We start from the raw sequence: 15,488 nt of genomic DNA, 5'->3' as shown, positions 1-15,488 counted from the left end.
AATCACTTAACCAAAATTTATTCACTTGAAGCCCAAGACCTTTACTTGATCAAATTAAGGTTCGCTATCCCGAAATTAGAAACATACCGAAACTGGATGTTACACAAATCTTAAAAATATAATAAACCTCAAGGACCATTTATGTAATTTACTTAGAACTTTGATTTACTCTTTGGTTTCACGTGTATTCCTAAAATCTTGAGTTTTAGGGTTTTGATACGTTAGACCTAAGGATAACAAACCTTCATACGGATTTTCAAAATTAACTGATTTCATAATCAAACACGAGTTTTGTGGTTTTTTATAAGCTCAAATGTAGGGTTCTCGTTTCCATTATTTCTTGCCACTTCGTTCTTTAAATCCTACACATTAAATTCGATTTCTACAAAAGATCGAGTTTCTAAGGCAGCTTCAAATACACATTGAAAAATTTAAAATTATGTTTTTGAAATTTATGGGTTTTTATTTTTATAACATATCGAAATTCAATGACACACCGAAATCGATTTTTAGATGAATACAGACTTAGTGTCTTTTTGCAGGGTTTTCAATATTTTTTGTAGGATTTTCATATTCATTTTTTGTACTTTTCGAGTTCTACCAAAGAATACAAGACACAAGGGTTTCGGTTTACCCATGATAGATTTAGTTATAAACTTTATGTTATTCATTGAAAAATTCATATTATTTGCCTGAAAATTCATATGGACTGCCTATGATGGGTAAGATGTGATTTTTGGAAACACGATGACCATTTCTAAAATTTTATAAACTTTGGTTTTAAAGAAATTTTTTCAATAAGTTTAACATGAAATTTAAACAATATAAAAAATACCAAAAACACAACTTTTGGAAACCACAAAAACAAATTTAAAACGTTTCTAAAAGTTATTATCACCATGAAACTTTTCATAATACACAGAACAATTTCTAAAATTTTATCAAATTTCAAATATATATATATATATATATATATATATATATATATATATATATATATATATATATATATATATATATATATATACTTATTCTATTAAATAAATACGTTTATTCTTCCATTGATAATTGTCACGATATTAGAAATCTCCATTAATATTATATGTCACTATCATATCACATGTCAACCTATTAATTATCTATTTTGATTTTTAAATTTTAAATTTTAAAATTTTCATTCTAATTACATTAAATTAATAATTGGTTCTCTATTTTAAATTTTAAATTTTACACTCTAATTAAATTAAATTAATAATATTATAATAAAAAATAAAATTAATATATATATATATATATATATATATATATATATATATATATATATATATATATATATTACAAGGTGATGTAATTTCATGTATTTATTTAAATCAACAATTATAATTTTATATAACTTAAAAATCTCTTAATTAATAATATATTTGAAATAATTGATCAATAATTTTAAGTTTTTACTGTGAAAATTTAATTAATTTTGTAACTGTGATTCTCATGGATTATATATATATATATATAATCTAAAGCCTTTAAGAAAAAATAAAACTAAAGGGGTGTTTGGCAAAGCTTATGAAAAATCATAAGTACTTTTCAACTTATAACTTATAAGTTGATAAGTTGGGGTCTCTTACTTATTGATTTTTGATTTATTACTGGAATGATACCGATATAAGTTATTTTTATCCAAACACTATTTTTAGCTTATATCGGTGTAATCCCGATAATAAATCAAAACGTTCTATTTTTAAGCTTTGCCAAACACCCTTTAAAATGTCAATAATAATAAAAAGATTTCTCATTAACTAAATTAACATGATAATTTTTTCAATCATAATACATTGTGTGTTTTTTTTTTTTTTTTCTGTATTTGTTCTAGAAGATAAAACAAATGACAAATATAAATATCTCTTGATAGATTAGAAATAAAGAAATTAAAGATATGAATAATCCAAAATTCATCTCTATATTTTTTATTAGTGGATTACTTGATTTCATTTGGCATGTCAAAACCACGTGTAACAAAAAAGCGATTTGGACACTGTGCGCGTAACAGCGTAAGTTGTTGGGAAACTTCGCTCTGAAATCACCATCACATATAAAAAATGAATGTAGACCGTTCGATCCAATCTAATGGTTTAAAGGCAAAAAGAATTTGTCACCTCCCATGCTCGTAGCCGTACAATATCCTATCATATGACACTAATACAACTGTCAAACACAAAGTCATATTCCGAATTTATTTAGTTTAATAAAATTAAGAAAGAGGATAACCGAAGACTGTTGGATCCGAGGCTACTCCGTGGTGAAAATTGTAGAACACCGAAAATTTTGTGTTGGTTTGGACTTTGGAAAACAATGTTTTGCATGGACAAGGTTTTATGTGACAGAATTTGAGACTAATTTTCTACATATCCAAAATCTTTAACTGTTTCATCCATGATCAAAATTGCAAGGAAACCAAGACTCACATTTCATCTTCTTCCACCACTACAAATTAAGTCTATGTTTCAATTTTTTTTTTTGGATGAGTAGGAGGATACATGTATGACGCATATATTATATTTGATCTAACATTGGGTTTATTTCTTATGGATTTGAAGAATAAGGTTTTCAGTTTGTGACAGACTGTTTTAAAAATTGTATCACGCAAAATGACAAAACATGAGAAAGTGGATTAAAATTCAACACACATTTATATCTTTCATATTTCATATTTTTGGTTTCATTGCGCTAAATGTTATGAAACTCATCGATAGAGTCCAACGTATTGCCCATTACCCGCTATTTATTTGTAAAACTTTTAAACAAATTAAAATTTTAGTTAATACTTGTTATTTTATCGTAAAAAAGAGTCAATAATCTAATAATATTTTTAAGGTGTTCAACAAGCCGAATAAACCATACAAAACACAACATAATGTGGTTTACGACTCTCGCGGTGAGGTTTCTAACTTTGTTAAACCGCATCGTACGACGCGATTTGTGGTGTTTAGGTACAAAATCAAAGTTGAAATTGTATCGCACCACAAATAAGTAGAAATTATTAGACTTCTAATTTTAAAATTATTATGGTTTTGTTTGTTTTAAAATAGTAAAATTATCTCATCCATTAATAGATATTTGATTGAACATGAGAACTTTGTAGTTTAAAAATAACATATATGGCTTGCCACTTAAAATACAAACACAATTGTATTTGATTTGGAATACAAACAAGCCGTTATTTGTAAGGCTTATTTATTGATTACTGAGTAATTGTAATTGATTTGGATTACAAACAAGCCGTTATTTTCATTACCATGCAAAAGAAAAGAACATCTTATTTAAAATACAAACATAATGTCTATCACTCTATTGCTTACTTTCATTGTTTTCCAAGAGTTAAATATTTATTTTTATAACATTATGTTATTAGTAGCTTTTTATAACAAATTAATAAGACAAAATATACAAATCAAACTTTAATGATACAACTAAAATATGTAATATTAAAATTGACAAACGATCTCATGACATTAAAATAATAGTTCAATTCGTCATTTAATATTATTTAACATAGTATTTCAGATTTAAAAAACTTGAGTTTTTAATAGTACTTCTAAAGTGGCGAGAGCATAATCGAAACCAAAAACAAACAAAAAAAAAAAAAACTGAAAATCAAAACAGAAAAACCAAAATCAAACTCAAATCGTCGGTTTTTGGGTTGGGATTGCATAAAGCAAAAAAGTTTGGTTTGAGTTCAGTTTAGACTTTTGTAACCAACCTACAAAACAACATCCGATTCAATATACCACGAGTAGGTTTTATTTATTTATTTATTTATTATTATTTTGATTCGACTTTTTAACACAATTACTTGTAATTTTTTTAGTTTTATACATTTTTTCTGAAAAATCGTTTGTTTTTTCTTTTACGAAAACCCCTTAGATCTTTACATTCCCCTCCCCCTCAAAAAAACTTTCATTATTTTTTTGGAAGAAATTTTCAAATGGGATGGATTTTTGGAAGAAAAAAAAAAGGATTTGTAACGCCCGCAGATCCGGGTTAGTCAATTTATAGGCAATAGGGGTCGAAAACGCCTTTTCTACAAAAAGATTATTTAGAATAAATAATCTTGACCAAGTTGTAGAATATGTCACAAGGTTTCCGTACATATAAGGAATGCCGAAATCCGAGTTATAACGAAGAAGTTATGACCCGTCGAAGTTTCGCGTCGGAACCGGCACGGCGCCGGGAAGCGTAAATAGTAAATTTATGATAGAGAGAGATTTAGCCTTAGCGCTTTAAATGAAAGTCGTAGAATATGTTAAACTAAGAACATCGATAAAAAGAACGCCCAAATCTGACTTCGTATGAAGAAGTTATGATTTTTCGAAGTTTCGGATTAGCGGTGTACAACCCGAAATTCGAATTTTAGATCGATTGATTTTTAGCCGACACAACCTAAACAAGAATCGAAGATCTCGTTATTAGTAGCGTAACGATAAAAAAACAGACGAAAATGGACATCGGATAAAGAAGTTATGAGATTTTAATGGACCAATCATGTCCCGGTCTGTTAAAAATATAACTTTAAAAATAAATTCAAAATTAGCCGACGGAGTCTAAACGAAAGTTGTAGAGTACGTCTCCACCTACGCGTGGATATAAAGAACGTCAAAAACGGAGTTCGTATGAACGAGTTACAAATTATAATATCATATTTACGTGTTAAAATAAAGTATAAATCATGTATACGTACACATATATATACATATGTATATATCATTAGAAAGGTATCGACGATGTGGTCATTATAAGACTAATGTTGAGTTCTTTCGACATTAGTTTAGTACAAATATCATTAAATCCATTTAAAATAGTATTATAGAGGGGTGTTTAGTTGTTTATATAACTAAAAGGTCATTAAGTAATTATGGAGGGTAGTTTTTGAAAATTCAATTAGTATAAATAAGAGCCTTGGGCTCTCATATTTCTTGCACCATTCTCTTGATTCAAGAGTCTTTCTCTCCTTATACCCCGAGCATTTCGGTCCCTCGTGATTCGACTTCTCTTTCTGTAGTTTAGTATAGTAAGGTGAGCGCTGAAGCGCTGCACGAATCTTTCTTAGAAAGATTCAGCGACGAAGTTCTGCCCCTGCAGAGCCCGACTCCTAGCTAAAATCCCCTTGAAAGTAAGTTATGCTTACCCTATTTTAAATATAGTTTATATTTAAAATTAGTATTGTTATTATAAATTTATAATAAGTATTTGAGCTATTATTATGACTTATGTAAGTGTCGTTATAATATCTTTTAACTACTCGCGGTACGGGGAATCTGGATTTCAGAAGTGCTATACGCCAAAATGGTCCTGCCCTCCGGTGTTTTATGTCTGGCCCCTGTCTGTACATAGTAGTTGGAAAGTATTGTTTAAACGCTTATATAATAATAATAATAAGACTAATAATTAGTGAAGGTAATATTAGACTAAAATCCAGTGGTGATAATATTAGGTTTCATCAAAGGAAATTATTTTAAAGTAAACGAAGCGCTGTCCGAGTACCGAGTCACCACCTTCTCAAGTGAGTGCATAGTCCCTTTGATCTTACACATAGATATGAAGTATTTTATATAAACTACGTGCTATGTGTGCATATTATCTGAATACTTGTTGTCTATGCTGGATGAACGTTTTATACATGTTTTAAAGAATTTAAGCTGTATAAGTATTTTATATATACGAATATGTTGGGTATGAGATGGGTAGATGAATGATGAGAGATAGAAGATGATACATTGGCAGCTATAGACTTAGTGCCTATGGGACAAACACCGGTAGCTATGGACTTAGTACCTGTTAAACGTTGGTAGCTATGGATTTAGTACCTGTTGGTAATTGGTAGCTATGGACTTAGTACCTGTTGAACATTGGTAGCTATGGACTTAGTACCTATTAGATAAAGACTGGTAGCTATAGATTTAGTACCTGATGAATAGACCATAGCAGCTATGGAATTAGTGCTTTATGAACGAACATTGGCAGCTATGGATTTAGTATCAGTCCTATAACCCTGGAGGTAAGGGACTTCGGAATAAACGAATGCAGGATAGATGACTCTTAGGTTAAATCCTTAAAGAGTAAAGAAGATAATGGGGATGGGTAATTGGGTTGATTGTTTGATTGAACATAGTAATTATATTATTGTGGGTTGAAAACCCTATGTACTCACCAGGTTTCCCAACCTGACCCACTCAGTTTATGTATATCACAGGTGACGAAGTGAAGTGACATTACACTGAGAGATTTAAAAGAGATGTAGATCACTAGTGTAAATCATTGTAAGTTCTGTTTATGCTTATGTTTCGGTATTAACGATGACATCCCAAACATTTTAAAATGAAATAAATACGTTTCTTCGAAAATGTTTTAATAACGTATTTACCATGTTTTTCTGGGAACAAATTCCGCAACCTTTTTATAAAATGAAGTACTCTGATTTTTACAAAGCATAAACAAAAATCGGTCTTTTTTTGCCGTGGTTTTGAGGATGTCACAGGATTTTTCCAGAATAATTTGCCTATAATCGGAATATTACCACTAACCTCTTAAAATAGTCAAAAACGAATAAATAGAAAAGTAAAAGAGCTTTTGTAGAAAAATAAATAAAGTTGTGATATAATTTGAAAAACCCCAAAATGCGGTGTCTTTTATGATCTTATGGTCATGAACAAGATAAAAATTTAGTTTTTAGCTAAAAAAATTGTTAGTAGCTCATAAGATAGCATATGACCTAATAATATTTGGTAAAAGCTAGATTACAAAATAAAAAATAATAAAGATAGACATTTACAAATATAACTAAAATAAAAAAATAGAATTAATTAAAAATATATTTGGAATATATATATATATATATATATATATATATATATATATATATATATATATATATATATATATAAATAAAAGAAACTCAATAAATTTAATAAAAACTAGTTCATAACACCCTTCGGTATGTCACCTACAGCACGCAACGATATGTGATGTGGCACCGCAGTGTGCGGTAAACACGCAAAAAGATGACCATTTTGGCAATGCATAATGAAGCGATTTCTTAGAGTGGTGGGTCGTGGCGATTATCATTCTAAAGACCAATGTATTATCAAGCTTTGCAAGATAAACAAATATGTCAAAAAATTCAACGACATTTACAACAATTTGAAAACTCAACAGAAAAATGGGAAAGACAATGAACAAATTTTAGAGATGATCCTTAAAATTTTTCTTGCTGATATAATAAGAAGTCATTCAAGTTTCTCAATATTTTGAAGTTTTTTTTTATCCAAATCCCCAAAATTGATAGAATATTTTGGTAGTGAAGAAGGTGGTTCGAAACGAATCAAAGTTTCCGAAATTAGTTGTAACACTTCATCGGATGCACATTTTAGGGTTGATGGAACGAAGTGGGTGAGCTCGAGTTTGACGAGCTAGTTCGACCGATGAGTCAAGGTAACACGAAAAAGAGAGGTTCTTTATCGAATACATCGGGAACATGAAAATATATGACATTCACAGTGTTGCTAGTAATTTCAAATTTTATTATTTGAATTTTGAAAGTCGTTTGAATTTTGTAAATGAGAAGTTAGAGGAGAAAAAGAAAGCTAGAGATGAGAAACAAAGAGCTCAAGACGAGAAACAAGGAAGTAAGAATTATTAATTTTTAACAAAACTCTTTGATCATCTCATCGGAAACGAGCTTGGTATGGTTTTGTGAACTAGAACGAACATCATGAAAAATATTACAAGTAGTGTTTTTATTTAAAAATTGCCATTTTTTATATAGTGTTTTTATTTAATTGTCGTTTTTTAGTTGTGTAATGTTTTTATTTAAATTAATGAAGTGTTTTCCCTTCTATCAGTTTTATTAACTTATATTTATTTCAATTATATATATATATATATATATATATATATATATATATATATATATATATATATATATATATATATATATATAGTAAAGTATAGTATTTCATCTGTAACGACCCAATTTTCAAAGTAAAATTTTCATTTTTGGACAAGCACACATAATGTCGTACATTAAGAAATCCAGTTATAATTGTTTTCAAAACATAAGTCAAACACAACTTTTATTCCAAACATCAAAGTGTCCCGAAAATGTCTGCGAGAGAGTGCACGTTGCGCCATCACGCTTTGCCCTTGCCCCTGGGATCTGAAGTACCTGAAACCAATAAATAAACCTGTAAGCACGAAACTTAGTGGATTTCCCCAGAGCATACCCCACACACAATCCACATAACATGTTAGCTATAAAAGCTACCTCAACCACATAACATATATCAACTAGCTATAAAGCTACCTATACCACATAATGCATATCAATTAGCTATAAAGCTATCTCTACCGTTAGCCACAAAGGCTATATCTACCCTTAGCCATACAGGCTATCTCTACCGTTAGCCTTGAAAGCTATCTCTACCATTAGCCCTCAAAGTTATCTCTACTACTAGCCCTGAAGGTTATCTCTACCATTAACATTGGAGGCTATCTCTACCACTAGCTGTAAAAGCTATCTCTACCACATATCAACGTATAACAATGCTACACACCTCTACACAACAAGTATACCAACTATCATAAAATAGGCTAGCCTTGGTGCCTTAGACCCATTGGTATGGTGAGAAAACTCACCTCGAATGCAGAAGTTTCCTAAAGAAGTCCATAGCCGTTGCCCCATCTACTTCCTGAACCATCAACAACGATCAATATACCCAAATGGAAACTGGGTCCCATACCATAATCTTTAATCCCTACATGGGGCTAAAATGACCATTTTACCCCTGGCCTAGTAGGATCCAAACTTAGGCCCAAACCCAAAACAAAATCCCAACACTAGGTAGGCTTTCGAAGCCCACTAGTGGCCCAATTTGCCAAATTGGCCCAACCCCTCTAATAAGCCTTACTTTAAGCCCAAAACATCTGACTTATGACGGTCCACTAAGGCCCAAATGCCAAAGTCCACTGCTTGGCCCAACCCGAGGCCCAAAACACTCCAAGCCCATATCTGATAAGTACGCTTGGCGTACTCCTATGTACGTTAAGCGTATAAGCTAAATGGAGAGTACGCTGAGCGTACCTGCATGTACGCTCAATGTAATCCCCCTGTTAAGTCACTTTCCCATTATGTGCTTAATACTCTATTCCAGAAGCTGCAATTACAGATCCAAGTTCTTTTTAACGTCTTAATCCATAAAGCTAGTTACTTGGTGACTTGCAACCCACCAAATGAACCCAAACTTGGATTATAGTAATAAACTCCCATGGAAGTGGCTAGATATCATGCATGGTCTCGAATGAGCCCTAAATATTGAAACTTTACTGCTTATGGGACTCATATGGCACTAAGGGTGGCAACCCTGGACCTAGAAAATGAGTTGAGTCATAAAGGTCCAGTATTGGGACCAAAAGAGTCCATAAACTCACCCTAAGAGAGATCTAAGAGATTAATCATCAAGCTTATGACTTTATACCTTTAAAAGATATGTAACGAAGCAAGAATCCCAGATCTGAACTTTCTCTTTTGCATCAACACCTTGCCTTGACCTTTGCTTCCTTGAAGAGTGGTTCCAAAACACCAAAATGCTCTCACAAAGCCTTCCAAGCTCCAAGAACACTCAAAGAGGATTAGGGTTTCGTCAAAACTATCTAAGGGTGAGAAGGAGGCCGACCCTTGAGGGTATAATGTTCTTTATATTGTGGCACACCCTAAAAATTAAGGTTTAAGGACTCTGGGAGTACGCTGGGCGTACTTCTCATACGTTGGGCGTACGTCTCCAACACCCGCGACTCTTCCTGCCCTCTACGTTAGGCGTACCCCAGCTTACGCTGGGCGTACTCTTGTGATGGCCACCTTGCATGCATGGGATCATCTTGTCACTAATTTCCATTAATGGCTAAAATCGACAATAAAGACAAAGTGTCATAACTCCTTCATTCTAAGTCCGTTTCCGACGAACTTTATATCCACGAAAAGGTGGCGGGAAGCCCTACGCTTCCCTTGACACCTCCAAGCCTAAAACCTTTCGACTAAAATATGGGACCCATAAAAGACCAAATCGCCCCTACCCTTTGGTTTCTGAGGCCCCAACCGAGTAATTTCAAATAAGACGTTACATCATCCATCAGTTTTATACAAGGTTCTAAAAAGCTCGTCATCGCTTCGCTATGACACGCCATGGCTCCAAGGCTTGGAGTTACAGCTGAGCTTTGACAAATTGTTGTCTTAGGTCATATATGTATATAAAAATAAATAATAGTAGAAAATATGTATAAAATTATGAATCATATACAAAATTGATGCATTAAATCACACATTTCAAACGACGTGGCTTGCCACAGCTTGAAAAAGTTTGAAGCTTGACATTACCGCCAACTCACATCTTACCTTACGTTATTTAGAACATTTGTTTTATGTGATAAGAGAAAAATAAAATGAAGATGACATGACATGATAATAATGTAATAATGTATAAGTTGTATCATTATATTATTTATAATATATTAAATTTAGTAATAGACTAATATGGTTCAAATTCTTAAAATATTTTAAAATATTTTTATTAAACAAAAGTAAAAACTAAAAGACAATTTTTAATAATACCTAATATAATAATTTTCTATATTGAAATTAAAAACAACACAAATATTATTCACCGATTACCCACTTCATTGTGATCCATATTAAAGCTTTCCATTTTGAATTATTATACAGCTGAGTTCATGTTATCCATTTTATCATTAAATTTTTTGAGTTTTTAAGGTTAGTGGATACACATTACTTTTTAGCTTATTGTTAACAATTTGAAATGACATAAACTACCTATTTACCTTTTCTTTCACTTTAAGAGAATATATAGATTTAATATGAAAAGCAATTGACTTTGTGATTAAAAAAAGCAAGTAGAAATATATCAAGTATCACTATTGTTTTTTCTTCTTGTCTTGCATTGTATTATAATTATAAAATGTAATATTCTTGTTTGAAATTTCTATCTTGTTCAACAAAAAGTTTTATTATTTTTTAATGGTCATAAAAATGTGTGTTTTTATATGAGGCGTAAACTCCAAAGCCTTGCTTAGCTGGCAGTGGTTCTATGCCAGTGGCCAAAATCAACCACAAAAACCCCTTTCATGCCCTTCATTTCTCCAAATCCTTCCATCACCATGAAACTGAACTTGAAATCTACATCTTTTTTAATTCAAAACTGAAAACCCTCTCAAGCTTGCTTCAATGGTATCTCTTGAAGAAACCCGTCGTTCTAATTCCTCCATAACTCGACCTTACCCTTACTACACACCACCTTCATCTTCTTCTTCACCTTCCAGGAGCAAACATATGGGTCGCTCCATGAGAACCATTCGTTCAAATTTCCACCAATCCGATTACAGCAACGCGTGTTCCTTCACATCCACCGAAACCCACTTTAACGATGAAAACCTTACTGATTCTGTTATCGATGTTCATTTGCAGGAGCTCGCTACAGCTACCTGCGGGAGCAACAGTAAGCCGTTGAAATCAGCGTCTTCTACGATGTCCTCTGACGATTTTCTAGAAATTTCTCAAGCCTTCAGTGATTTCTCGGCTTACAGTAGTGATATATCGGGAGAATTACAACGGTTGGCCACTTTCCCGGAGGAATCGAGAGAGAATGATGAAAACCGGGAGCTGAAACCGGAGCCGGAGCCTTGTGAAGGGTTTCTGCAACGGGAGAATTTCTCAACGGAGATAATTGAGAGCATTTCGCCTGAGGATTTACAGCCGACTGTTAAGATCTGTGTTGATAGTCTGAGGTCGAGTTCCGTTGCCGTGAAGAGGTCGGCGGCAGCGAAGCTGAGACTGCTAGCGAAGAACCGATCAGATAATCGAGCGTTAATCGGAGAGTCCGGCGCCATTCCGGCGTTGATTCCACTTCTCCGGTGTACCGACCCTTGGACTCAAGAGCACGCCGTTACTGCGCTACTTAATCTATCTCTCCTCGACGATAACAAACCACTAATTGCCAACGCGGAAGCTGTAAAATCCCTAATTTATGTTGTAAAAACCGGGACGGAAGTTTCGAAGCAAAACGCTGCCTGTGCGTTGTTAAGTTTAGCTTTGGTCGACGAAAACAAGGCGTCAATCGGAGCTTGCGGAGCTATTCCTCCATTGGTATCTCTCCTAATCAATGGTTCTAATCGAGGGAAGAAAGACGCGTTAACCACTCTGTATAAGCTCTGCTCGATGAAGGCGAACAAGAAGAGAGCAGTATCTTCGGGGGTGGTGAAGCCTTTGGTGGAGCTAGTTGCCGGGGAAACGGGTGTCGGAATGGCGGAGAAAGCGATGGTGGTGTTGAGTAGCTTGGCGGCGATAGAGGAAGGGAAGACAGCGATCGTGGAAGAAGGTGGGATTACGGCGTTGGTGGAGGTGATTGAGGATGGTACATCGGTGAAAGGGAAAGAATTCGCGGTGGTGACATTGTTGCAGGTGTGTGAAGAAGGTGTTAATAGCGGGAGAAACAGAGGGTTGTTGGTCGGAGAAGGTGCAATTCCGCCGCTTGTTGCTCTTTCACAGACGTCAACCGCCAGAGCTAAACACAAGGTAATCTTGAAATCTTGAAATTTGCATTGATCATTATAACATTACAGATTAACATTATTATAGTTTCTTGATGGAATCTTTAAATCTTGATGGAATCTTTTATATTTTTGATTTTTTAGGTTGAAAGATTACTTGGGTACCTGAGAGAACAAAGGCAAGAAGGTTCTTCAACTCCAATATGAACAGTTTGGTTGGCTGTACATAAATATATTATATTATATTATAGGAAATGGATTTTGTAGAGTGGAATAAAATATTATTGGGTTTGATTTTTTTTAATATATATATTTTTTAAAAATCTAGTGTTGTTTTTATTTGAATTTAAATTTATTATAGCTGGCAAGAAGCATGATGGGTGTTTTTTTTTCTTTTTCTTGGGTGGGTGTGTGTTTAAATCCATCAATTCAATTCTTATCACTTGTAACAATAATCGTGTGATATTATTCTTATTCTTATATGGAGATATATGGTTTTGGAATGTTTCCTTTTTTTCGTTATTGAGTATTTTGATATTTCATTATAATGTTACAACCAAACATTAAAGGAAGAGGTGCTTTTAAAAGGATGTATTTTTGGGTTGGATTTGTTTTATAGCTGGCAATAAGCATAAACATAAGCATTGTGGTGTTTGTGGTCATTATCTAAAGATTTTTCCACAAACATATAAAGCTTTGGTGGGTCTTTACCACTTATTCTTTTTTTGTAATTTGTTATGCTTTATTTCAATTATTGAATGATGCAATTAATGCAACTATATATAGCAAAGATTATTTTGAATGTTTTATTGTTTTATGGAATGTTTTTTTTAATGGGATTTTTTAATATGTGCTCTAAGGACACATATAAAAAGTATTAATTAATCATAATTATTACCATAATTAAATATGAAATGCATTAATTATAGAGATTATTAATGAATTTTATATTTAATTATGGTAATATTTTTTATAATTAATGTGTTTAATATTTAATTATAATAATAATTGTGATTAATTAATACTTCTTATATGTGCCCTTAAAACACATATTAGAAAATCCATTTTTTAATTATTGGGACTTTCATGTCACATATTTGCGTCTACAAAACAAAATTTTATTACTACAATCAAGGTTTTAAATGCCATTAAGACGTTATTTAAAATGAAAATTTTATATATAATTAATAGAGTAGTTATATAAAAAACTTTATACATTAGGTTTTTCTCAGGATAAAAGCATAATTTTATTTTATTTCAGAAAAACCTTTATATTTTGCTATTTTTCGATTTGGTCATTTTAGTAGGTTTATCGGTATTGCACAAAAAAGTAATATTTTTTAAATGAAATAAAATTGAGGTTTAATCTGAAATATAAGGGCCAAATAAAATAATGATAAAATATAAGGAATAAATCGAAAATATAGAAACATATCAGGCCAAATCGATAAAATGAAAAAATATAAAAACGCTTTTAGAAAAAGTTACGGTCTAATCTGAAAAAACCAATATATATCTTTTATCTAATTAACCATAACTAATAATGATATTATATATACATTTCTTCTATTTCAGTTTATCACACCTCTCACTACGGATTCGAGAGCTAAAGAAAATGTTAGGGAAAATGATCAAACATTTTTAAACTATGCAAAAATGGTCTTTTAAGAGAAAAAAAAGACATATTTGCCATATTGTGGGATACGTGAAGAAGTTAATAGCAAGAATTAATGGGGATTAACTTGGAGGACTACATCTACAAAGAAATATACATAAAAAAAAAACGTTCATCCAAAAGTTTAACCACAAAGAACGTAAAAACCAAAACTGTGAAAAATAAGTATTGAATCATTGAAAGGCTCTGGACATAGTCTTGTGGGTCGCCTTTGAGGTTGAATAAATTTACCAAAAGAAAGTTGAAGAAATGTTTCTTACAGGTCAAAATGGGCTTGTCTATATAAACTTCTAATAACTGGACTAGTTTTATCCGAACCATCCGTCTTGGAGCCAATTTCATAAAATCTGTTTTTTTTTTCATAGGAGTTTTACCCGTATTAAAAAAACCTTAATTTCTAACCGAAAAACTGCTCTTTTTTGGTTATTACTGTTAGGCACGAGATTCTTTGAAATTAAACTAGCTTCCTAAAACCTAGTTTTTGTTGTAATTTCAATTATTACATTATGAAAAATAGATAAAAAAGGCTGTTGCAAAAAGTATGGGAAGATTTATAACGTTTCTAGAAACATGACATTGAAAAATCATAAAGATAGTACTTGTAAAGAGGTGAAACAAGGCAATTCGAATGAAAATGTCAACGACACCTTATACCACCGGCCGCGTAGCCTTTTTTGCAAAATATAATTATGTCGTTTCTTTGACATTTAAGGTTTAGACAACTCCTAATGAAAATGTCAAATTTTACTTAGTTGTTACGGATTATTGGTTCGACTCAGAACTTGGCTAACAGTGAAACGAATAACTATGTTTAAATTGATTAGTTATATGCATACCGGTACAAATTTATGAAAATTTTACATGATGTTATTATCATATTTAAATTAGAAAACAAAATGTTTTTCAATTTCATTTGAATTTCACTTTATATCGCTTTAAATAATACTGATGTTATCAACCGATTAAAAATATACAAAAATACACGATTTTTTCTTTTTACCTTTTTACTTTTGAATAACCTTTTATATAGTTTTTTAATCACTAGAGTGAAAAAGTTTTTTAAGTGGACATTTACCTCCCACACACAAATAACCATTACACTTACAAGGGTAAGTCTTAAGAATAGAGACTTATGCCACCATGCCACCTTATCTTTTTTTTGGTAGTACTATCATTGCTATATCAATATTGTCATACTACA

General features: G+C 31.9%; 1 protein-coding gene and 1 long non-coding RNA gene across 2 annotated transcripts; both read left to right on the top strand.

Annotated features, from left to right (window-relative positions):
- The first annotated feature begins 4,991 nt into the window (after positions 1–4,991).
- Positions 4,992–7,892, top strand: LOC145005865 (uncharacterized). Its single transcript, XR_013662695.1, has 4 exons — positions 4,992–5,170; positions 5,492–5,560; positions 6,251–6,317; positions 7,007–7,892. It is a non-coding gene; the product is annotated as an uncharacterized LOC145005865 (long non-coding RNA).
- A 3,235-nt stretch (positions 7,893–11,127) lies between these two features.
- LOC145004567 (uncharacterized) lies at positions 11,128–13,115 on the top strand. The gene is made up of 2 exons (XM_078963503.1): positions 11,128–12,637; positions 12,757–13,115. Exons 1-2 carry the CDS (start codon positions 11,291–11,293, stop codon positions 12,817–12,819), a joined length of 1,410 nt encoding a protein of 469 aa, XP_078819629.1. The 5' UTR covers positions 11,128–11,290; the 3' UTR covers positions 12,820–13,115.
- The last annotated feature ends 2,373 nt before the right edge of the window (positions 13,116–15,488 follow it).

This window comes from Lactuca saligna, chromosome 7 (assembly GCF_052625555.1).
Source record: "Lactuca saligna cultivar CGN05327 chromosome 7, ASM5262555v1, whole genome shotgun sequence".
NCBI classification, from domain to species: Eukaryota; Viridiplantae; Streptophyta; class Magnoliopsida; order Asterales; family Asteraceae; genus Lactuca; species Lactuca saligna.
Note: the sequence above shows the minus strand (reverse complement) of the source record. Positions and strands in the feature narration are given on the sequence as shown.

Bases quoted from the DNA above. Each gene is read 5' to 3' on its own strand.
- LOC145004567 (XM_078963503.1), top strand. From the start codon at position 11,291: ATGGTATCTCTTGAAGAAACCCGTCGTTCTAATTCCTCCATAACTCGA. The intron at 12,638-12,756 runs GTAATCTTGAAA...TTGATTTTTTAG, and splicing joins CCGCCAGAGCTAAACACAAG to GTTGAAAGATTACTTGGGTA.